The sequence below is a fragment of the Canis lupus genome, chromosome 15 (genome assembly GCF_003254725.2).
Source record: "Canis lupus dingo isolate Sandy chromosome 15, ASM325472v2, whole genome shotgun sequence".
NCBI lineage: Eukaryota > Metazoa > Chordata > Mammalia > Carnivora > Canidae > Canis > Canis lupus.
This window is the reverse complement of record NC_064257.1, coordinates 10,381,514-10,405,125: the sequence shown is the minus strand read 5'-3', so window position 1 is coordinate 10,405,125 and position 23,612 is coordinate 10,381,514. Positions and strand designations below refer to the sequence as shown.

At 36.9% G+C, this 23,612-nt stretch overlaps 1 protein-coding gene across 5 annotated transcripts in view; it reads right to left on the bottom strand.

Moving 5' to 3' along the window:
* FAF1 (Fas associated factor 1) overlaps nt 1-23,612 on the bottom strand; it is a 460,703-nt gene that overhangs the window by 302,213 nt on the left and 134,878 nt on the right. For 3 of the 5 annotated variants that reach the window (XM_025420121.3, XM_025420122.3, XM_049094402.1), the window contains 2 exons: nt 14,626-14,672; nt 2,000-2,202 (listed from right to left, as the gene is read on the bottom strand). In XM_025420121.3, coding sequence (XP_025275906.1) covers nt 2,000-2,202; nt 14,626-14,672 — 250 coding nt within the window. Of the gene's footprint in view, nt 1-1,999; nt 2,203-14,625; nt 14,673-22,385; nt 22,454-23,612 lie in introns of all 5 variants that reach the window. The other 2 variants (XM_049094401.1, XM_049094404.1) reach the window with 2 other exon arrangements.

The window sequence follows — 23,612 nt, the reverse complement described above, 5'->3', positions numbered from 1 at the left end:
AAGATAGGCAAAGACCTTGAATAAGCATTTCACTAAAGAAGATATACAAAAACCAACAGGTATATGAGAAGATAATCAACATCACTAATTATCATGCAAATCCAAACCAAAACCATAATGAGATATCACCTCATACCTGTTAAGAAGGCCATTATAAATCAAAAACAAAACAGAAAATAGTAAGTGTTGACAGGATGTGGAGAAATTAGAACCTTATGCATTTTATATTGGTAGGAATGTATATCCATTGGATATTCACTATATCCAAGAGGTGAAAAAAACCTAAATATCCACAGAGGGGTGAATGAATAAAGAAAATGTAGTATATGCATAAAATGGATTATTACTCATTAGAAGAGGAAAATCCTATAATAGGGATCCCTGGGTGGCTCAGCGGTTTAGCGCTTGCCTTTGGCCCAGGGCGCGATCCTGGAGTCCCAAGATCTATTCCCACAGTGGGCTCCCAGCATGGAGCCTGCTTCTCCCTCCTTCTGTGTCTCTGCCTCTCTCTCTCTCTCTGTGTCTATCTCTATCATAAATAAATAAATAAATCTTAAAAAAAAAAAAAAGGAAAAGAAAAAAGAAAATCCTATAATATTCTACACAGGGATGAAACTTGAGGATATCATACTAAGTGAAATAAGCCAAACACAGAAGGACAAACACTGTATGATTCCACCTATATGATATATTTAAAGTAGTCCAACTCATCTCAGATGAGTAGAATGTAGAATGATGATTGCCAGGGGCTGGCAAAAGGGGAAAATGGGGAGTTGTCATCCAATGGATACAAAGTTTCAATTATACAAGATGAAAATCTTCTAGAGATCTGCTGTCCAACAATGTACATATAGTTAACAAAACTATATTGTACATTTAAAAATTTGTTAAAAGGATAGGTATCATATTATGTACTTTTTTACCACAATTTTTTTTTAAAAAGGAGTTAATAGGAGAATATATGGGAGGCATGGAACTGAGCATGGGAAAAAATGGACTAAAGAAATTTGGGCAAAGGAAGGTACATTATAAATGCCTTGAGTGGGCTCATAACCTATTCAAGGAACTGAAACAAGTCCAAAACAACTTAGGCATGGTGAACAAGGGCAAAAGTGGTAACAGATGAAAACCAGAAATGTAGCAGGGACCTGATCAAGCAGGGCTTACAGGCCATGGTAAAAGATTTTCATTTTATCCTAAACCAATGGAAAGTTTCTAAATGCCTTTTAAGTAAGGGAATAACAATCTGATTCGTGTTTGAGAATGATCAATCTTTTAACAGTTTTGCTTTTCTCTACAGCATACTTCTTCTCTTTCTTTTCTCACAATCCTGAGATCAAGACCTGAGCTGAGATCAAGAGTTGGATGCTTCTTAACCTACTGAGCTACCCAAGTGCTCCTGTAGTGTACCTCAATTAATAAATTAAATAAAATTAGGAAAGAATCTTCCTAATAAAACAAAGGCAAAATTTTCAGAAATATCTGGAATTTAGATTTATAAGTCAAATAATCTGAATCAAATATTCATTCAACACAGTTTCTCTATAGAAATCTGGTAAAATCTGTCCAATAATGGCAGGCATACACTTTTTTTTCAAAGTTTCCTTTGAAAGGACAACATTGAAAAACTTATACAACTAGGTAGGAGAAGAAGTAATGAAAACATGTCTTATTTCTGATCTCTCATTAACCACAGTATGAAAAATTAATGAATTTCAGCTATAAAGTCCAATAAGCAATATACTTAAAAGTTTGATTTGCATCTGCCCTAAAACAGCATCTTATACCATTCAAGTGGAACAAAAGAATTATTCTTAAACTTGCCTCAGTAACAACACAGTATTTTAAAATGCAGTATAATTATCTGTATGGAAAATATCAGTTTCAATTGTCTTTTCTCCCTTCTTATTGGCATTCAACTCAAAAGAAAAGAATATAAAGAAATGTTTACCTAATAAATTCTCTATTTATGAAGGCTTTATACTAGGAAAAACCTTACCAACAGTACAGCTGTCTTCAAGTACCACATCAACATTTCTGTCCCTGTACTCAACCCTGAAGTCCAGCATCCGAGGTTGCCTTTCTACAATTTGCCTAGATGGCATTACAGGTCGAAATGCTGAAGAGGAAGAAGGAGCAGGAGCTGAAGCTGGGTGACTTGGATCAAATGCAGGTCCTGGTATAGTTTCACCTCCATAGTCACTGAAATATTGACATAAAAAGAAAGATTATCATCAACCAAATCCTTATAGATTACCACTAAGGACCCATTCCATACTTGGCTTGTGTTGGTCTTCCAATCAAATTTACCTACCTGTGCATCAAAGCCTAACTAAAGTTTTACTTCCTCCATAAAATCTTTCCTAGTGACTGAAAGCTACATTACTCTCCCTCCCAACCTTGCCTTCCTATGTCTATTGACAGTATCATACATATCATCTATCATTTAATCAGGTTTTTGCTTTATGATGTTAGTAAAACATTAATTTCTGTTAATTAAGAACAGTGTCTTCTACATTCACTAATGAAAGTGAATTCATTCACTAATGAATGCTCACTGAAGCATTATCTGATTAACTCTACTTTCCACAAAACTCAGAAATTTACCATCCTTAAACCTCTATTCTTTTTTTCTTTTTATAAAACAGAGGCAACATCTATCCAAAACCATCTTCTAATTAGCTTTACATTATGGATTATGAATTTCCTTTCCAGTACCTTCAATATCTCCTGAATTATTCTTCTGAATACAACAGCCTCCTAACTAATCTCTCTGAACGTACCCTTGCTCCTGTGCATGTCATTCCATACCACTACAAAAATGAAATTATAGAAATATCTTCATATCATTTTCTTCAATATTCCCCTCTTCTTCATACAGAACTACATGTAAGTCTCTATATGATCCAAAGCCTACCTACCTTCCTATCCTTAGCTTGTGCTAGGCTATCTCCTCCAATCTCTGTATGCTTCCAGGCACAACAAGCTTTCATTTCTTCCATCTCACCTTGATCCTTCCCATTTCATAGCGGAACACAGACTATTCCTTCTAAGACTATTCTTTCTCATCTCATCCCAATATTCCAACTTTCTTCTAGCTAATTATATTCACACTTCATATCTCAGATTGAATGTTTTTCAACTCAGTGCATGTTTTACTACCTCAGACTGGTTCTAATTCCTCATCACTACCAATTATAATTGGTATTAATCATTTGATATTTAAGACTCCAGGAGAATATAAGTTCTACAAGGTCAAAGTTCACATTTGTGGTTTTCTTTTTTAAAGATTTTATTTATTTATTCATGAGAGAAAGAGGCAGAAACAGAGGCAGAGGGAGAAGCAGGCTCTATGCAGGGAAACTCATTTGGGACTCAATCCCGGGACTGTGGAATCACGACCCAAGCCAAAGGCAGATGCTCAACCACTGAGCCACCCAGGCATCCCCACGTTTATGTTTTATGGCTGTATACTCTGCCTGGAGCTCAAGATTTTATAGAGAAAGCACTTAAATATTTAACAAGCTAAAGAGTAAAGGAATAATTATTAAAGAACTTGGGTTTTCTCTCAATTTATCATATATAGTCACTCCTCCCCACCGCCCCCTCACTAGGAGGAATAAGGAAGAAGAGAACCAAAGGAATGCTTCCATTGAAACATTATTATTGTATATATGTTCCACCACCACCAAAACTACTAGCTGAGTTTTAAAATACCCCTAAATCTGTGGGAAAAGAACAGATTAGGAACCCAAACAGGAACAATAAAAAGAATGACCAAAAACACACAAATAAGCACTATTCATACAATGAACCAAGAAAAAATATTTACCTTTACTTCACACTACTGCTCTGATTAGTGCTTACCAAATTTATATTAAAAAGTTGATTTAGTGAGTTGTGATCATCTTTTAAAGAAGACGATATGATAGGACAGGATAGGATAAGATACAAATGATCAGTACATGGTACTTAATAGTTAAGATCAAGTATTGTTTCCTAAAACTTTTGATTCTGATACATTCTTGCATATGTGTTTGGATTCCATGTATTTCTAATTGTAGGTCATAGCCAAAAAAGTATGAAAATAACGAGTTCAGACACTCTAATAATCACTGATCCAAAGACAAAAAAACCTACACTTTCTCCTAGCTGTTAGATTCAAGAAAAGTTATCTTAAAAGTAAGACATGGAAAAGAAAACGTCCAAGCAGGAAACATCACTGTTGGAATCCAAAGTGAGCTCCTAAGTATCTATGAACAGAATATGCGCAATGATATTTCAGATCTCTAAATTTTGTCACTTCTCAGAAGCTCGGAAATATAGCTAAAGTTAATAGGCTGGTCCCTGACTTAATGTTTTCTTAACCCCGAATTCATCCTTCTGTGGTCTATTCTATGATGCAGATTCTGCAAAATTCTATTTGTCCTTTGGCATATGTTTCCCCAATAGATTCTGCAAATAGGATACTAGATAGAGATAGATTGTTAGGAGGAGAGAAGGAAAGCTTTCCTTCTTCCTATTCACATATATTTCTATTAGTATCATACAGCAGCTTTCAGTCTCCTGCTTTTTTCAGCGTTCATATAACCAGCTTCCTGACAATCCCTCAGACACAGACAGCAGCTAGACTGTATGCCTTCTAAAGTGGCCTGATCCTCATTCAGGTCCAAGGGGCTGCTTGGAGCTCTGAAGTTCTATTAATCCCTTTGATCTGGACCTAAGAGTGGTAACTTCCTGAAGCAGTTATACAGAGGTTACTTCAGTTTTACTTTTTTTGCTCCACACCTGTGTAACCAATCCTACATTAAACTTGAAATACCCAATTTTTGGGAGGTGGGTGGGGGGGTGGGTAATGGAGGTATCCCAGAAAGAGGATTCAGGAATTAGTTTGATTATGTCCTTGACCTTCAATACACTGATGAGCTACTTGCTAATGGAAAATGGGATACCAGTGATCATGCACTAGCATAATGATTAAATCATCACTTATAATTCATTATGAACACATACCTATTAAAACAAGTGCCTAAGGGGACAAATGGCTATTTGACTTGGCCCTTATGGTAGTCATAATGACAGTAAAGACTATGAGCTGGCTGCTTTTGACTCTAATGGAATGCTTAACAGAAGAAAATGACACACTTAGGGTTATCAACTTTCAGTTTAAGCCATGATAAGAAAGCTTCTGAAGTAGCACTTTCTCATTTCCTGTCTCCCAGGTATGATCCTACTGAGAATCACATGCAAATTTAACTTTTCAGCTTGCAGCATTACAGTGAAAGTTGAGTATATATACTTTCTAAGTATCTTTTGTGAAAATTACAGCACTGTTTTAGGAGGAGTGGTATTCTACAACGTGGAATGGGGATATCCAAGTGGACTCAGATGAAGGCAACAATCTTGAACCCATGGAGTTCCTGTGAACCTTCTTTGTAAGCAGAAACAACTCCTTATTCCATGACTAAAGTTATCCTCCTCTTGCTCGAAAACTGATAATGCTCTTACTAAGATCATTGCCTTGAAAAGGAATGCCTATTGTCAAAACCTACCCAAACCATTTCTTATTGCCTCTAAAATCAGATCTAGGCATTCTCCAAGAGAGTAAATACAATGTCTTAACTCAGAGAAGGTTATTTCCAAAAATAATTATTTTGATAAAGAGATAAATTTATCTTTTGATAAAAATATTTTGATAAATTATACCAGCAAAATCCTAGGGAATATGTAAGAAAATGAATTTGAAGTGAATTTGACCAAAAGAGTTTTGATACAGCCAAATATATAACATGTTTGCTTAAGCAGCTGTAAGTACCTCTAATAGTTTGCTTATCGACTGAATGAAACTTAAGTTCCAAAGGAGTCTACATTTAATGAGGATGAAATACCCAAACTTTCCTGGCAAAGTATAGAGGAAATCCAGATGCTTAGAAAAATAAGAATGCTCAAGTGGATTTACCATATACAATCCAAACATACATATACTCTCCTACTACATCATCCATGAGGTCACAAAGGACATTGCACTAAAGTATTACAAAATACATTAGTAAGAGGAGTTTGCATTCTTAAAAAAACTGTAGCAGTTGTCTTCCATGGGTTGGGAATAACATGAGGAGATGACACCACTGAATAAATCTCCTTAATGAGCATGGTATCCCAAAGTGCTGAGGTCAAATGGCAGAATTTAGTAAGAAAAAGGTGGAAGCAATTACATTAATGGACAGCACAGACAAAAAGTGACAATCAGAAGATTTCAACCTGCAGAGATCTTTAGAAATGGGCCATAATTATTATTTTTTCCCAAGGGTGGGGGAAAGTAAGCAGTGAGGGAGAGGGGCAGAGAAAGAGGGAGAAAGAGAATCATAAGCAGGCTCCATGACCAGCCCCACTGGGGGCTCAATTTCACAATCCTGAGATCACAACCTGAGCTGAAATCAAGAGTCAAATGCTGGAACGCCTGGGTGGCTCAGTAGTTGAGCATCTGCCTTTGGCTCAGGTCGTGATCCCAGGGGTCCAGAATCGGGTCCTACCTCCAGCTCCCCACAGGGAGCCTGCTTCTCTCTTTGCCTATGTCTCTCCCTCTCTCTCTGTATCTCTTACGAATAAATAAGTAAAATCTTAAAAAGAGAGAGAGAGAGAGTCAAATGAGCCACCCAGGAGCCCCAGAACATAATTATTTCTAAGAAACCAACTTAAAAGTCAGTTGATAAAAATATTACTTGATCTAAAAACATTAGACCCCTAGACCTGATAGCCTAAAACCTAATGTCTGTAACCACAATGGAGAGTCATAGTCACTCTCAGTTTCCAAACATTAACTGTTTCACGGACATAGAGCTCCTGATCCCCACAAAGACAATACAACAGAGCCACACATGTAGCACTTTCTGAAGTAGTAGTAGCCCCCGTGTATATTGGAAATTTTCTTCTAAGACTTGCCCTAGGAGGCTGCAGTCATTAACTAGGGTGTCTGTATACTGATAAAAGGAAAATATCTAAATTTTTAGGAGATTACTAGATGCTAACTCTAATTCCTGGGGATATAAAAGTAGAGGACTGTGTTGGTAAAATGAAGTTTGGGCCCAAATCCATTCATACTATGTTCAAACAATCTGTCAACCTACCCTACAATTTATTTTCTAGATTCTAAATGTATAATTCAAAGAGACATACTTCAGTAACTGGCAGACAACACATACTGCCTTCCTGATCCATATAGTTAGGATTGCTATGCAGGAAAGGTTAGTAACAGGAAGACACTGATCTCACATATACTTTTTTTCTCTATGTTAATTTGCAGTCACCAAGACAACCATTTTAATTTTACCCAGCAGGGCAAACAAGTCACTGTCTTTTTCAGAAGATTATGTCAACTCTCCCAATCTTTAGCATTAACAATCTAGCCTAGAGAAGTCTTGATCAACTAGACATTCCACAAAACAACATTACATTGATAACAATGTGAACTGATCCTGAAAAGCAAAAGTAGCAAGTACTTGGACACATGTATGACAGAGATTAGAAGATACATGCCACAAAAATGCAGGGACCCGCTACCTTGGTAAGTACTCAGAAGTAAGTCAGGGTAAAAGGCCAGTTGCTATTATCTTGCACTTTCTGTCAATAATAAGAGATAACTGGGCAGCCGGGTGGCTTAGTGGTTTAGCGCCCCCCCCTTTGGCCCAGGGTGTGGTTCTGGAGACCCAGGATCGAGTCGCATGTTGGGCTCCTTGCATGAAGCCTGCTTCTCCCTCTGCCTGTGTCTCTGCCTCTCTCTGTGCCTCTCATGAATAAACAAATAAAAATTTTAAAAAAATAATAAGAAATAACTAAGTTAAATGAGGAAGAAAAGATGTGGACTGGGAAAGGAAAATATGGTTGTGTATACCTGTTCACACCAACCAAAAACAAACTGCTGAAGCATTACAGCCCCTAAACAAAGATATTTCAGAAAGACAGTAGTGAAAGAAAAGTCTCCTAATAGGGAGAACTTGGGATCGTACCACAAGTTACCTTTTCATTTAGAGAAATTGCCTGAGGTACAAATCTATATTGAACCATGGACAGGTTGGTCAGCTGATCAAGACTTGGAAAGAATAAAAGAAAAATTAGGTGGACAAGAAAGTCTGGGTAAAAGATTAGAAAATGGGACTTTCAGAATGGACACAAAATGTGAATATATGCTTCTGAAAGGAATGCTGCCTACAAGCTATCCACTGGAGAAAAAAAAAAAAAGGCTCTCAATGTGAATAACATGATATTGTTCTGTTGATGTCAGTCAGCTTTTCTCCCTTACTCCCTTAGGACTATCAATGCATTAATGTATAATGTGGCCATGCCAATAGGAGTGGAAATTAGACAAAGGCACAACATCAGTTTCTCCTCAAGTCTGAATCTGGCTAGGGAAACTACTGAGCATCTAAACTGCAAACAACAGTCTAAACTGAGCCCCCAATATGACATCATTCCTTGGGGGTCTGGTAATAGATCATTTCTATCACAGAAAAAGAAGCAATTTGTTCTCCCTTAAAATGACACTTTTCTGGGGGATCCCTGGGTGGCTCAGCAGTTTAGCGCCTGCCTTTGGCCCAGGGCGTGATCCTGGAGTCCTGGGATCGAGTCCTGCGTCGGGCTCCCGGCATGGAGCCTGCCTCTCCCTCTGCCTGTGTCTCTGCCTCTCTCTCTCTCTCTCTATCATAAATAAATAAAATCTTTAAAAAAAATGACACTTTTCTGAATATGAAATGGACTTCCCTGACAGCAATGCTTCTGCCAGCACCACCATTCATGTATTAATCTAAGGCTTTCCTACACAACACTGGTTCTAACCAAGAAACTCATTTCACAGCAAAAGAAGTGTAGTGCTGGTAATATTCATATACACTGTCACCCAGAAGCACCTAGCTTGTTAGAACTGTAGAATGTCCTGCTAAAGACAGCTGGGAGACAACACTCAAAACTTGGCCCTCCACCTTAAAGGATGTTGTATATGCTTTGTATCAGTAACCAAAACACTGTGATATTTCTCATATTGCCAGAAAACATAGGTATGAGAACTAAGTGATAATAGTGGTTTCTCTTACTATGCCGAATAACTTAACAGAATTTTTGCTTCCTGCTACTTTGGGCTTTGGTGATTCAGAGATCACAGTTCCCAGGAATGTAATGTTTCCACAATACTTTCACAGAATTAGAACCTGAGAATGCCACTTGGCCATTTTGTACTCTTCATATTACTGAATCAACTAATGAAATAAGGGGATACAAAGTGAGGTGGGAGGTCCTGATTACCAAGAAAAAACTGGGTTGCTGCTATACAATGGACTATTTCTGGGGTATGGAAAACTATAGCCAAATAACAAAAGCAAGTCAACTGAGGATCCTGACTGTTAGGATGAATATTTGAGATGTCCCACCAAGTAAAGAAACTTGACTGAGTTGCTGGCAAAGGGAATATAAAGAGTGAAAGAAGAAACTGGCAAATACTAACCATGGCCTTATGACCAATAACAGTAACAAAAATGTAGCAGCACACGAGTGTGTGCACAGACACACACAAAATTTTCTTCTTACAGTTTTACATACTAATGTTATTTTATCAACATCAGTGACCTAGCAGTGACATTACTGTAACAATAACATCCACTTTGTTTTAGCATCAGCCACTGATGTTAGCTTCTGGCTTCTTTCAATTATTTCAAAAAAGCCTCTGCATCCTGTAGAGGTACCAGTATCAGCTGAGCAGGGGCCATGTTGCCAGAGTCCTTCCTTTGGGCTTCAAAATCCTGCTAATTTCAATCTCTCCCAATCACTTTCCCTTTTTCCCCTAATACCAGGAGTGACTTCTTGCCCTTTACTGGTTAGCAGGGGGCTCTCCCAGACAGATCTGTCCTAGAGCAGGCTTCCTGGAGTACCCTGAACTTAGTCCACACAGTCCCGGCTGTGCCCACCCTACTCAGGGATGCTGCAACTGTAAATCTGCTCTTGCCTTATGCTCCTTTCCTCAGTCACAGCAGGACCACCCCACCCACAGGTGGGTCTGGTGATCCAGCTGTTTCCTGAAGTCATTATATCTGAATTGTTTCTGTATTCCCTTTTTGCTTCTTTCAACCTGCTCCACATCTTGGAACTGATTCCCTATATGAAATTCCCTGTGTTTGAAACACCTTCGTGCACTTTTTTTCTTCTTTACCAAACTCTAACTCAAGGAGACAGTTTAACATTTCTAATCATAGCAGGCTATTTGGTGTGTTGTCAGCCAGAGAGAATTTTTTAGTTTTCACTCGAGAATTTTCTTATTGGCTATAATTACTCTATTTCAAGATAAATAATAAATAATAAATTTACATTAGAGTTTTTCACTAGCAATCCAAAGAGAGAGAGAGAGAGAGAGAGAAAGAAAGACTATAGTTAATGATCCTATAAATTTTGACTAATGTTCAATAGTATCCATTAAGTACAAAGATATCCAAAACTTCTGACTCCAAAAAAAGTATTTTTAAGACTATGTCTATGAAGACACATTCTATAATTTGATCTATTCACTATTGTTTTCTAGTTAATAATTAAATAGACACTGATTAGTAAAGGAAGCTCTATGGAGAAATCTGTTTTAGATCTAAACCTCAACTAAAGGAGTGTTTTTATCCTCACTCAACTTTCCTCTACAAACCACACATGTCCTTGGAAGGCAACGGACAAAGCACACTAAACAAGAACTCTGTACATGTTTATTTCAGTTTTTAAAAATCCATCCCCAGGAAAAATTTCTAGGTACAAAAACAACAAAACAAAAACACACATGTGTCTTAAAGATAAACTTGTCTTTAGAAAAAAATCAGGGCAGCCCCAGTGGCGCAGCGGTTTAGCGCCGCCTGCAGCCCAAGGTGTGATCCTGGAGCTCTGGATCAAGTCCCACGTTGGGCTCTCTGCCTGCTTCTCCCTCTCTCTCTCTCTCTCTCTCTCTCTCTGAATAAATAAATAAAATCTTAAAAAAAAAAATCAGATTCTTGGGGATCCCTGGGTGGCTCAGCAGTTTAGCGTCTGCCTTCGGCCTACATCAGGATCCCTGTGAGGAGCCTGCTTCTCCCTCTGCCTGTGTCTCTGCCTCACTCTCTTTCTCTCTCTCTGTTTCTCATGAATAAATATATAAAATAAATATATAAAATCAGATTCTTAAATGAGCATCAGAGAAGACAATAAATAGAAACTAATTGGCCAAAATGGATATTTTCTATATTAGAAACCTTAGCACTTACATATTTTGAAAACATAATGGTCAATAAGTGAAAAAATGTCTAGTCTTCTCTAGGTTTTCTCAATGAATTAAACAATGGACAAAGAAACATACACTGTATCATCTGGGTCAAAAAAATAAATATGGGCAGCCCGGGTGGCTCAGCAGTTTAGCACCGCCTTCAGCCCAGGGCCTGATCCTGGAGACCCAGGATTGAGCCCCATGTCAGGAGCCCCATGTCAGGCTCCCTGCGTGGAGCCTGCTTCTCCCTCTGCCTGTCTCTGCCTCTCTCTCTCTCTCTCTCTCTCTCATTAATAAATACATAAAATCTTTTAAAAATTAAATAGAGGGATCCCTGGGTGGCGCAGCGGTTTGGCGCCTGCCTTTGGCCCAGGACGCGATCCTGGAGACCCGGGATCGAGTCCCACATCGGGCTTCCGGTGCATGGAGCCTGCTTCTCCCTCTGCCTGTGTCTTTGCCTCCCTCTCTCTCTGTGTGACTATCATAAATAAAAATTAAAAAAAAATAAAAATAAAAATAATAAATAAATAAATAAATAAATAAATAAATAAATAAATAAATAAATAAGAGTTGACAGATACTACCCACTTAGTCAATGAGGAAAATTATACTACTGATTCATAAAATTCTTAGGAAACATAGCATGTCCTGCCTATTAACACAGGTAATTCATTAGCACTTTCTTCTAACAATAACTATTTCCAAAAATAATGTTTAAATGGCTCTGGACAATAAGATGGACAATAAAATATTACACCAAGATGTAAATAAATATGCACATACTTGATGTTTTATGACTGAATGGCTTACACTTATGACAGCATAAGCAATACAGTTTATGAATGTGTTGTATTAGCAGCATATTGTCTAATAAAATAAGCCTTGGACCAAGGTTGAGGCAGAAGACTCGCTTATATTCCTGACTCCATCAACACATGCTGTACCATCTGGGCCAAGTCACTTCATCCCTTATTCTCTAAACCTGTAAAGTGAGGGATAAGAATATCTGGCTTTACTTACCTTTACTAAATAAGTAACTAAAAACAAAACTATGGGAGAAAGATCTTATACACACGTATTAAATTCCAACTTTTTTATCCAAGGGAAAAAATCTTTTTAAAAAGGTGGGACATGGCTAGTTTGCAGACCTTGAATAGGGCAGAGCGGTATCAGAGAAAAAGCATGGCTTTTAAAAGAAGACAATCCAGACTTTATCATCTACTACACTTGTGACTGTGGGCAAATCTATGTTAACTCTCTAACTTTCGGTTTCCTCACTATGAAATATGAAACTCTTAAGGGTTACACTAAGTATTAAGTGATGAAAATATGTCAGTTACTTAGCACAGTGCCTTAAGCATTTAAAATTGTTAGCTTTTTTGCTTTGGACTTCATGGGCACATTAAAAATCATATTCCCACTTTTGAATTCACACAAAAAACTGATTTCAAGAAAAGCTATAAAGCACAGGGATTGGGCTCTTCTCCCTCCAAAAATAATTCATATTTAAAAAACTTGTTGGTAGCTCTTTCCCTATCGAAGTATGAACTGACAAATTAAGAGTCAGTTGCATTCACAGACTATATTACAAAAGTCAAATTAAAAAACAAAAATCTTTTAACTACCTACGCATGCCATTCCTACTATTAAGTCTTCCACTTTCAGTAGAAGCAAATGAGCAAAGAGCCCTCTTTCATTTTCCCCTAGTTAAGAGGAATTTTCAGTTATGTCAAATCCACAGTGATTTCAAAGCTAAAGAACAAAGTCAGGAAAGGAGAGAGTTGAAGACTATTACTAGATACAACTGATTTTCTTCTGTGCACATATGATTCATTCCTTTAATTAATAAACAAGCAAATAAAACAAAAACTCACTCTGACAAAAGGTAAACCCCAAATATTATAGTATTAGAAATCAGTTTAGTGCTGAATCTCTACTTAGAAAATATATTAATCGAAATGTATCACTAGTGACAGGAGAGATGCAATGTTTCCAGGGATAAGGGAATTTCTACAGTTCACCAATAGCAAAATATTAATTTTAAGATATATCCACTATGTGCTCAGAAACCCAGCAGCTGAATCCACAAGGATTTAACAAGCAAAAATTTTGGCACAAAAGTGAAATAACATTTACTCAAGAATAAAACTGGAACCATATTTAGAAGTCTAAAACTTCCTAAACCAAGAAAAAAATGATCATGAAGGAAGTTCTGGTAATCACCTGGTTTGCTTTCTAGACAAGGGTTTCAGTAAAACTGAATGCTTCGGACCCGCCCCCCCCACCCCCCCAAAAAAAAAAGGTACAGACTCTGGAAATCAGCCACATTTACTCTGGATGAAACTCTGATAGTGTTTTAAAAATGGTGGGGAACAGGTCTATTAATTACTAAGGGTAGTATAAGTACCAAAGAGAATTTGCTTCATTTCTAAATATACACAGTTTCCTATAAAGTACAGTCCATTTTGCAGTTCATGGTGAATTTTTTTATGGTTTTGCAACAGCACTTTTCTTCCTCTCCAAAACAACCTCAGTCCTAGTCTACTGTTTCTGTTTGCCTCATCTGCACTTAGCAGATCATGCTTCAGTGACTTAGAAATCCTAGCCACTAAAATTCAAGCCAAAGTTTGAATTGGGGGGGTGGGGGTGGGGATCAAGTAATTAAACTATACTTGGAAGGGAGAATGGTTTTACCTCCTATGACTTTATAGTGTCCTCTTTTAATCCAAACCAGTCTCCAATTTTAAGGAAAGAAAGGTGAGGAAAAGTTATTTCTAATTTAAGGAATTATTTTGTAACTTGTAGTTCTCTTGGCATCATCTGCCAATTTTACCTTCCGGCAATGACACAAAACCATGAAGCCCATTCCACATGTTAACAATGGATTCTTCAGGCGAAATGGCTCAGTGCTCTGGGAGGTTTCATCAATTAAGTACTTATTCAAATTCTTGCAAATTATCATGTACTTAATTTAAAAACCAAAAGTGAAGAAAAAAAGAATGTAGTAAGGTTGGAGAGAACTCCTGGATAGGTAGATGATAACCATGCTCTACAGCTACTGAGATTCAGTACCTCCCATTTTATGAATTAGAAGATGCCCTTGACCAATAAAAAAAAATTTTTTAAAAAGATGTCCTTGAAAAACAGTATCACTCATTCTGAAATAACATTATATAGTTAAAAGTTGGAAACTTTAGGAAATTGATATAACAAAAATGTACTAAAAGAACAATAACTATATTAATGAGCTTCTATACCAAAGATCAAATACCCTGTCAAAAAATTAAACAAAAAAATTAACAATTATTTCTTTTTGCTTGGCTAAATTCTCATCCTTACCATTAAGCACCTTATAACTAACATACCTTTGTAGAATGCCATTTTCCTGGGGTATTACACCATTGATAGCTGCCTGCAAACAAAAAAAACAGGGAAAGCCATTTAAAAAAAAAACAGAAAAATGCTCAGTGATGGGTGAGGTGGAGAACACTGTACAGGGAAATAAGTGTACTTTGAAAAATCAAATTTAAATGAAATACTGTTTCCTTAATAATACAAAATATTCTCTAAAATGTTTCTCTATTTGGTATAATAAAACTGTATTTTAGAAAACTAAAACCAAACCAAATAAACAAACAAAAAACATGCATTTGGTATATAATATCTCCAAATCTTGAGTCATAAAAAGCTTAATTCCACAGTCCTCATTCAAGCAAAACACCCACAAAAACCAATGCTTAAGAATGTCAGAACAAGTAAAATCAGTACCTTAAAGTAATATTTTTAACATTATTTCCTTCTTCAGATTGAGAAGAGTAAGACATAAAAATCACAATGAAAAATTCCAATAAGAATGTAAAAATTAGCTCAGGAATTAAATTCATTCTTTCATGTTATAAAGAAACACATAAGGTTTCACAAATCACAAATGAAAAATTCCAATAAGAATGTAAAAATTAGCTCAGGAATTAAATTCATTCTTTCATGTTATAATTATTATTCTTAGTAAAAATAACATTTAGAAGGAAAAAACGTAGAGGCAAAAACTGTTTGAGAACACAGTACCATGATTGTACCAGGTTATAAAAGGAGGCAGGAACATCACTGGGGAAGTTTCCTTATATAAAACATTTCTGAAGTTGGTCTCTAAGCTAACCAGTCACCAGTTACTTAGAACATAGCACAGAAATGACATGATACCAACATTTTTGCAGGCTACTAAGCAAGCAGGTTGCAACATCCTAGATTATGGGCAGTTTACTGCAGGGTAACAAAGATTCTCTGAAGGAAAAAACTTTGCCTTTCCAACTTTGCCTCTGCATCATAACAACTTCTTCCCTCCCCTTGTCCATCCAAGTCCACATCAAAATGAAAACAGAAAAGAAAAAAACAGTAACATTTCAAAGCTTTATCAGCTGTCTAGAAATCAATTCCCAAAAACAGAGTATTTTGTGAGACATTAACTTAAATATTTGCCAAAAGAGGGTCAAGTTTACATGTTATTCTGTTGAATGGAAATAAAGTAGAGTGTAAGATTTTGAGAGTTGTAATGCTTCACTGGTAAAAAACAAAGAAATCCACAGATTAATATAGACAGTGAATTCCATAGAACCCTGACAACTCTGGAGGTTCATAAATCCTTTGAGTCAAACAAATGCTAAAATGGGTCTTCAAAGCCACAAATTCAATGGAAGCATCCCTGCTTATTGCCAGGTCAATTATCCTTTTTCTTTTGACGGCATTGGTTCCACATACAAATATCTCCTTTGCTAAAAAAAAAAAAAAAAAAAAGAGAGAGAGAGAGAGAGAGGAAAGAAAGAAAGAAAGAAAGAAAGAAAGAAAGAAAGAAAGAAAGAGAAAGAAAGAAAGAAAGAAAGAAAGAAAGAAAGAAAGAAAGAAAGAAAGAAAGAAAGAAAGAAAGAAGAGAAAGAAGGAAGGAAGGAAGGAAGGAAGGAAGGAAGGAAGGAAGGAAGGAAGGAAGGAAGGAAGGAAGGAAAGAAAGAAAGAAAGAAAGAAAGAAAGAAAGAAAAGAAAGCAAGAAAGCAAGAAAGAAAGAAAGAAAGAAAGAAAGAAAATAGTAAAAGAATTTTCAATGGTGTTGGAAAAGAAACAAAATACCACAGTTTGGAAAGATTTTGTTCAAATTTTCACTCGGGAATGCCAAGGTAGAATAGAAAGAATACTAAGGATTTACAAAGTCCAAAATTTGAATCTAGACTCTCCCACTTATTATTTATGACCTTAATATGTTCTATACTCACTGAACCTCTTTGAACCTCAGATTCCGCATCTGTAATAATGAGCTAATACTATATCCTTAGCCAAAATGGGCTTGTCTTTTTGTTCCTCAAAAGCATCAAGTTCTATTTCTTAGGTCTTCTGAAGATACTTTGTTTATTTGAAATGCCCTTTCCTCATTTCTTGTCTGGCTAAATTTTAATCATAGATACACTTTTTCAAAGAATTCTTCTTGCATCAACCCCCATCTACGTAGGCTCACTCTCACATAGAACCTTGTGCTTTTCCCTCAAGGTAATTGATAATTACTTATTTGGTTTTATGTCTGCCCCTCTCCATAGGATGTAGGCTATGTGACAGACCAGACAATAACAATTTTGTTCATTACTTTATCCCTGTTGCGTAGCACAGCACAGACACTAAATGGCAATTGATAACTTGTTAAGCTAATGATGCTAGAGGAGTACAAAAAACAAAAACAGGGGTGTCTGAGTGGCTCAGTTGGTTAAGTAACCAACTCTTTTTTTTTTTTTTTTAAGATTTATTTATTTATTCATGAGAGATACAGAGAGAGAGGCAGACACACAGGCAGAGGGAGAAGCAGGCTCCTCACAGGGAGCCTGGGGTGGGACTCAATCCTGGATCCTGGGATTATGACCTGAACTGAAGGCAGACACAAAACTGCTGAGCCACCCGGCATCCCAAGCAACCAATTCTTGACTTCCACTAAGGTAATGATCTACGGGTCCAGGAATCGATCCCCAGGTTGGGCTCTGTGCTCAGATGGGAGTCTGCTTAAGGATTCTCTCTCCCCTTCTCCCTCTGCTCCTCTCTGCCAAAGTAAAAAATAAACAAATCTTTTAAAAAACAAATACAAAAACAAAAGCCGCTTAGTCAAGACCTGACCAAGGCTCGGAAAACTTTCTAGATGCAATAATGTCTCAACTAAGACTGAAGGATAAGCACACGTGCCTAGGTGGCTCAGTCAGATGAGCACTGGACTCCTGGTTTTTGCTCACGTCATAAGATAGAGCCCCCATGAAGGACTCCCATGGTCAGCAGAGTCTGCTTGAAAATTCTCTCCCTATGCCGCTCCCCCAACTTGTGCACATGTGCACACATTTTCTCTCTCTCTCAAATAAATAAATCTTAAAAAACAAAAAGACTGAAGGTTAAGTGAAAAGTAGCAAGATGGGATAGGAGGCAATACTATGCAAAAGGAACAGTGCAACACTTCTACTTTCATTTTCTTAGTCTTTAGATCATTTTAAATAATGTATTTGTTTTGGGTAGAAAGTCCCTGACCTCAACCTATTTTGTACATAAAAATATAAAATGTAATCCAGGGATCCCTGGGTGGCGCAGCAGTTTGGCGCCTGCCTTTGGCCCAGGGCGGGATCCTGGAGACCCAGGATCGAATCCCACGTCAGGCTCCCGGTGCATGGAGCCTGCTTCTCCCTCTGCCTATGTCTCTGCCTCTCTCTCTCTCTCTCTCTGTGACTATCATAAATAAATAAAAATAAAAAAAATAAAAAATAAAAAAAAAAATAAAATGTAATCCAGAATGAAGGTACAATAAAAGTATAATTTGCTAAAGGAATATAGAATAGGAAGACAGATTTTTGTGAGGATTAAGGGAAGTTTCAGAAAAGAGATGGAATTTGATCTGGACACTGAACGATGAGTGGATATAGAAGCAAAGGAAAATTTCAGATGAGTTCAATTTTGAACAAGTTAACATCAAAGTGACAGTAGGATATCATTTGTTTACCTAACAAATATATATTGGGGAATGGAGATATACTAATGGATGTAACATGGCTTGCCTTCTAGCAGGAACAAAAATATATTCAACAACTAATTTTACTATACACAGCTCAGGTTATATCCAATTGGAGACAAAAAGTAATTTAAAAATGTAGAGCTAGGTTAAGTAAAGCAATATATGTTTAAAGGCAAATAAAAGCGGCCCTAAAAATATTTTAATTTCCTACCCCTATAAGCTGTCTTTGGTGAAGAGAAGTGAGACAGAGATTAGAGTCTTGGGGAATTCATACATATAATAAACAGGAGAGAAAGCTAAAGACTAAAAGAAAAATAGAAGGGTTAGATATGAGAGAAAAGACCAGGAGTATGTCACAGAAGGGGCAAATAAGGTACTATAAGGAAGGATTAGACAAAACTGAAAAATGTGAAAATAGTCTCATATTATGAGGCCTGAGAAAAGATTATTAGACATATTTTTAAAGTTTTTATAAGGGAACCCTGGGTGGCACAGCGGTTTAGCGCCTGCCTTTGGCCCAGGGCGCGATCCTGGAGACCCGGGATCGAATCCCACGTCGGGCTCCCGGTGCATGGAGCCTGCTTCTCCCTCTCCTTCTGCCTATGTCTCTGCCTCTCTCTCTCTCTCTGTATGACTATCATAAATAAATTTAAAAATTTAAAAAAAAAAAGTTTTTATAAAAATTAAATTATAAAAAGCTAAGAAATACATGGGAAATAAAGCAGGTATAACTAACTCTTGAAACAGTGTGAAAGTATAAAAATAGGAATATCAGTATAATGCTCATTATTCTCAGTATAATACACATTAGTTAAAACAGACCATCATTTTCCAGACTTCACTGACTACATCACAGCATTACGATTAGTTTTGGTTTTTTTTAAGGTTTTTTACTTATTTATTTGAGACAGAGAGTGAGCAAAACAGAGAGCACAAGTTGGGGGGGGGGGGTGTGAAGGACTCCCTGCTGAGCAGAAAGCCCAATGTGGGGCTCAATCTCAGGATCATTACCTGAGCTTAAGTCAGACGCTTAGCAGACTGAACCAGCTAGGTGCCCCATTGTCACTAGCTTTATTCTTATTAGCAGCCTCCACACCTGGCCAATTTCTAAATGACTGACTGTAGACCAGTAAAACTAAATACTTAATACATTTAATTTATAAGAATTTATAAACAAATAGAAAAAGAAAATATTTAGAATTTTGTGAAAATAGAAATGATAAATACATTTTCATTACACACACACACACACACACACTCAAAAAAATCATATATATTATGAGTTGTTAAAGTTTAGGCAACTCTACTTATTCCACATGTTTGGAAAGCCTGTAAACTAGGATCATAATAATTTTTGTAAAACTGGCTTTTTTTTGAGAGAGAGAGGGTAGAGGGGCAGAGAGAGGGGGAGAGAGGGAATCCAAAGCAGGCTCCACTCCCAGTGCACAGCCTGACACAGGGCTCGATCTCACAACCCTGAAAGCATGCATGGCCTGAGCCAAAATCAAGAGTTAAAAGACACTTAAAAAAAATAAAATAAAATAAATAAAATAAAATAAAAGACACTTAACTGAGCCATCCAAGTGCCCTTGTAATTAATATTGGTTTCATTGTGCCCATTATCCATTTTTTTCATCTCCTGAAAATACTTAAAATATAGAAAAATACTTTCAAAATTAGTATACTTTTGTTCAAGTTGAAATTATTACTCTATGGTATGTTGGAGTCAAATTATTTTCAAAATACACTTTGGACCCACAAAGTATAGTATTTTAGCATTAACGACCTGATCTTGCCATCAAGAGAATTCTTCCAACAAACCCAGACTTCCTTTCCTTCAATCATACTGATCCTTTATATAGAATATCCTCTTTTCACCAGTTCAAATTCATTCATTCTTTTATTCATTGAGCATAGTGTTTTAGGACCAGAGGGGATATAAAAATGGTAAGACATATTCCTCCCAGTTATAGAAACAACTAATTATAATGTGAAATACAATATGGGATCATGAAGGAAGGAATGCCTATTGTTGCCTAATGGAGCTGAAGACCCAGATGTGAATCATTTTCTTCAAGAAAATTTAACTGATTCATACTACCTTTTTCTCAATATTTTTTTAAAGTTTTTACTTAAATTCCAGTTAGTTAACATACAGTGTAATATTAGCTTCAGGTATACAATTTAGTGATTCAACACTTACATACAACATCCAGTGCTCATTGCAAGTGTACTCCCTAATCCCTATCACCTATTTAAGACATCCCCCCATCCATCTCCCCTCTAGTAACAATCAGTTTCTTCTCTACACTTAAGAGTCTGCCTCTGGGATTACTTTAAAAGTCTCAATGATTTTCCATTGTGTTGTACTTACACAGCACTCATGCATCTCATTCATTTGAATATTTCATTCATTCATTCATTCATTCATTCCAACATTAACTCATCCAACAAATATTTAGTTACTCACCTGAAACTATTCTGGGTACTGAGGAAACAACAAAAGTAGTAGATTTAAGTGTCCACACTAAATTCACAAAATCATCCTCCTCTTGTGTTTTCGCTCTGAGTAGGGTCAATAAGAAGTTGTGTAATTCTGTAGCATCAGCTAGGTGTCCTATAATTTAACTCAATTCTGACACAAGCCTACTCCCCCTTCAGATGCTAATCAGAATTTCAGGCTACTATCTGTGCTTCTGACCTACTGGCTATAAATCAGGGGTCCCCATAACACTCTCTTCAATTTAATTAATTTGCTAGAGTGGCTCAAAGAACTCAGGAAAAAAATTTACTTATTAGATTACTGGTTTATTATAAAAGGATGTAACTCAGGAATAGCAAGATGGAAGAGCTGCCTAGAGAATACTATGTGAGAAGGCATGCCGAGCTTCTGTGCTCTCTCTGGGCACACTTCTCCTCCCCACATCTTCATGTATTCTCTGGAAACTTCCCAACCTGTACTACTGGGATTTTTATGGAGGCTTCATTACATAGGCATGATCAATCACTAATTCAATCTCTAGTCCTTCTCTCCTTCCTGGAGGATGGGGAGTAGGAATGATCCTTCCAAGCTTCTAATCATGGCTTGGTCTTTCTGGTAGTCACCCCATCCTGAAGCTATCCAGGAGCCCAAAGTCTCCTCAATAGAACAAAAGACATTCCTATCACCCAGTAAATTCCAAGGGATTTAGGAGTTCTATGTCAGGACCAGAGTCAAAAACCAAATATTATAACAAAAGATACCACTAGATTCTTATCACTTAAGAAATTATAAGGGTTCTAGAAGCTCCTGTGCCCGGAACTGGGGGACAGAGACCAATATATCTTTTTTCTATTATTTCACAGACATCATTAGTATTATGTTAATCAAATGAGCTATAAGAAAATGGTCCATTTTGGGATGAAACTTTCTCAGCTACACAAGTGACATACCGAAGAAAGAAAAGCAGCAGATTTAAGTGTCCGCAGTAGAGTTGTAAAGAAAGATTATGAGATTATGGTGGGAAGCCAATGAGGCCTCAAAAAGATGCTTAACACCATTTTCTCCTCTTTCTTTCTAGGCAGAAAGAAAAATCTTTTTTTTTTTTCTCATAAATAAATGACTTTCTGTAAGTATCTGTAGCAGACTGTTTCCAATAATCTACTATATTTAAATTCTTCTATACATTCTTTCAAATTCCTACTTTCCAAATATGTTAATCATTATAACCCTTTTCTAAGCCTTCTTCAAGTACTCTACTGTATGACTCAAAAGGTGATGACTCTTCCTTCAATTACTATAAACTTCAATAGAGGAATATATAAGGTACTATATGAAGGCAAAAGAGTGGAAGTAATTTGTCAGGGAAAAAAAGCTGGAAGGAGTGAGATTTGAACCAAGTGTTAAAGCAGGGCACTTCTAGGAGAAAAAGCTGAGTAAGAGCACTCAGGGAGAAAAAAAAAGGGGGGGTTTTTTTGGTAAGTCTGTTCAGGAAGTAGAAAGCAGTTTTGTGTGGCTTCAGCAAACGTTTGGGTCAGGAAGTAGTGAGGAGCTAGTTGGAAAGGTAAGCAAGAGTTAGATTATGAAAAGCAGTATAAATACAGGCATTTAAAGTTTTACTTAACCTGAAGATAATGGGCAGGCAACTGCTGCAACTGAAATTTGCCCTTCAGGAACACCATTTTGGTCAGCACTGTGAAATACGAATTGAAAAGAGAAAATTGTTGAGAATGATGCCCAGGCTTCTGGCTTGGGTGACTGAATAGACTGTTCCTGCTCCAGTCCTCCCAATCATCACAACTGGCAAGCAATTCCAAAGATTCCATAGCTCAAGTCAAAATTATATAGTCATTAATCCTTTCCCTCACATTCCATGCCTGACCTATGAGAAATTACTTATTCTACTCCAAAATGTAAAATCTGACCAATCTTTTCTATTACTACCTTAGTTTAAACCATCATCTTTCCTCTGGGTTGGTATTTCAATAGTCTCCAAACTGGTCTCCTTGCTTCTATGTTTGCCCCACTTGCTTACTGCCTGTTCACACAGAAGCCAGCATGATGCTTACAAATGTCAAGTCAAACAAAACCCTTTCCCTTTTCCCATATCAAGAGAACAAAGGTCAAAAATTTCATTCTGACCTTATGAGACTACATTAGCTGGCTCTAGCTCCTTCTCTGACATCATCATCATCATCTGCTATTCCTGAGGTTCATTCACTTACTCTAGTTGCTCTAATTTCCTTAAAATTTCTTGAACAAGGTGAACTATGTTCCTACATTAAACCCCTTATACTTATTTCTTCCCTCTGTCTGCAATGCTCTTTTTTTAGATATCCACATATCTCACTCCTTCACTTCAGTAAGGTTTCTACCCAAAGGTCATCTCAGAGAGATGTTCCCTAGCCATTCTATCTAAAAGAGAACCCCTCTAGCTATGACATTGTATCTAACAAATTATTCATGTATCTTCTTATTTGTTATATGTCTTCCCTCGCCAGAATGTGAGATCCAAATGACTATTTTGTTCACTGATATGTCCTCAACACCAACAACACTGCCTGGTCCCTAGGTAGTATGAGTTAACATACAGAATACATGAATAAATAAATGGAGCATGAGCAAAAGGACAGGCTGGTGAGGACAGTAAGATCTGAAGCCTTCAATTTTAGGTATGTTGATTCTGAAGTATACATGGGACATTCATATAGAGATGTCCAATAGACTGTAAAGAATCTAAAATATGTGAGTTCAAGATACTAACTTTAGAGTCATGAGTCATCTACTTTAAAAGTATTTGGAGGGTAGCCCCGGTGGCACAGCGGTTTAGCGCTGCCTGCAGCCTAGGGCGT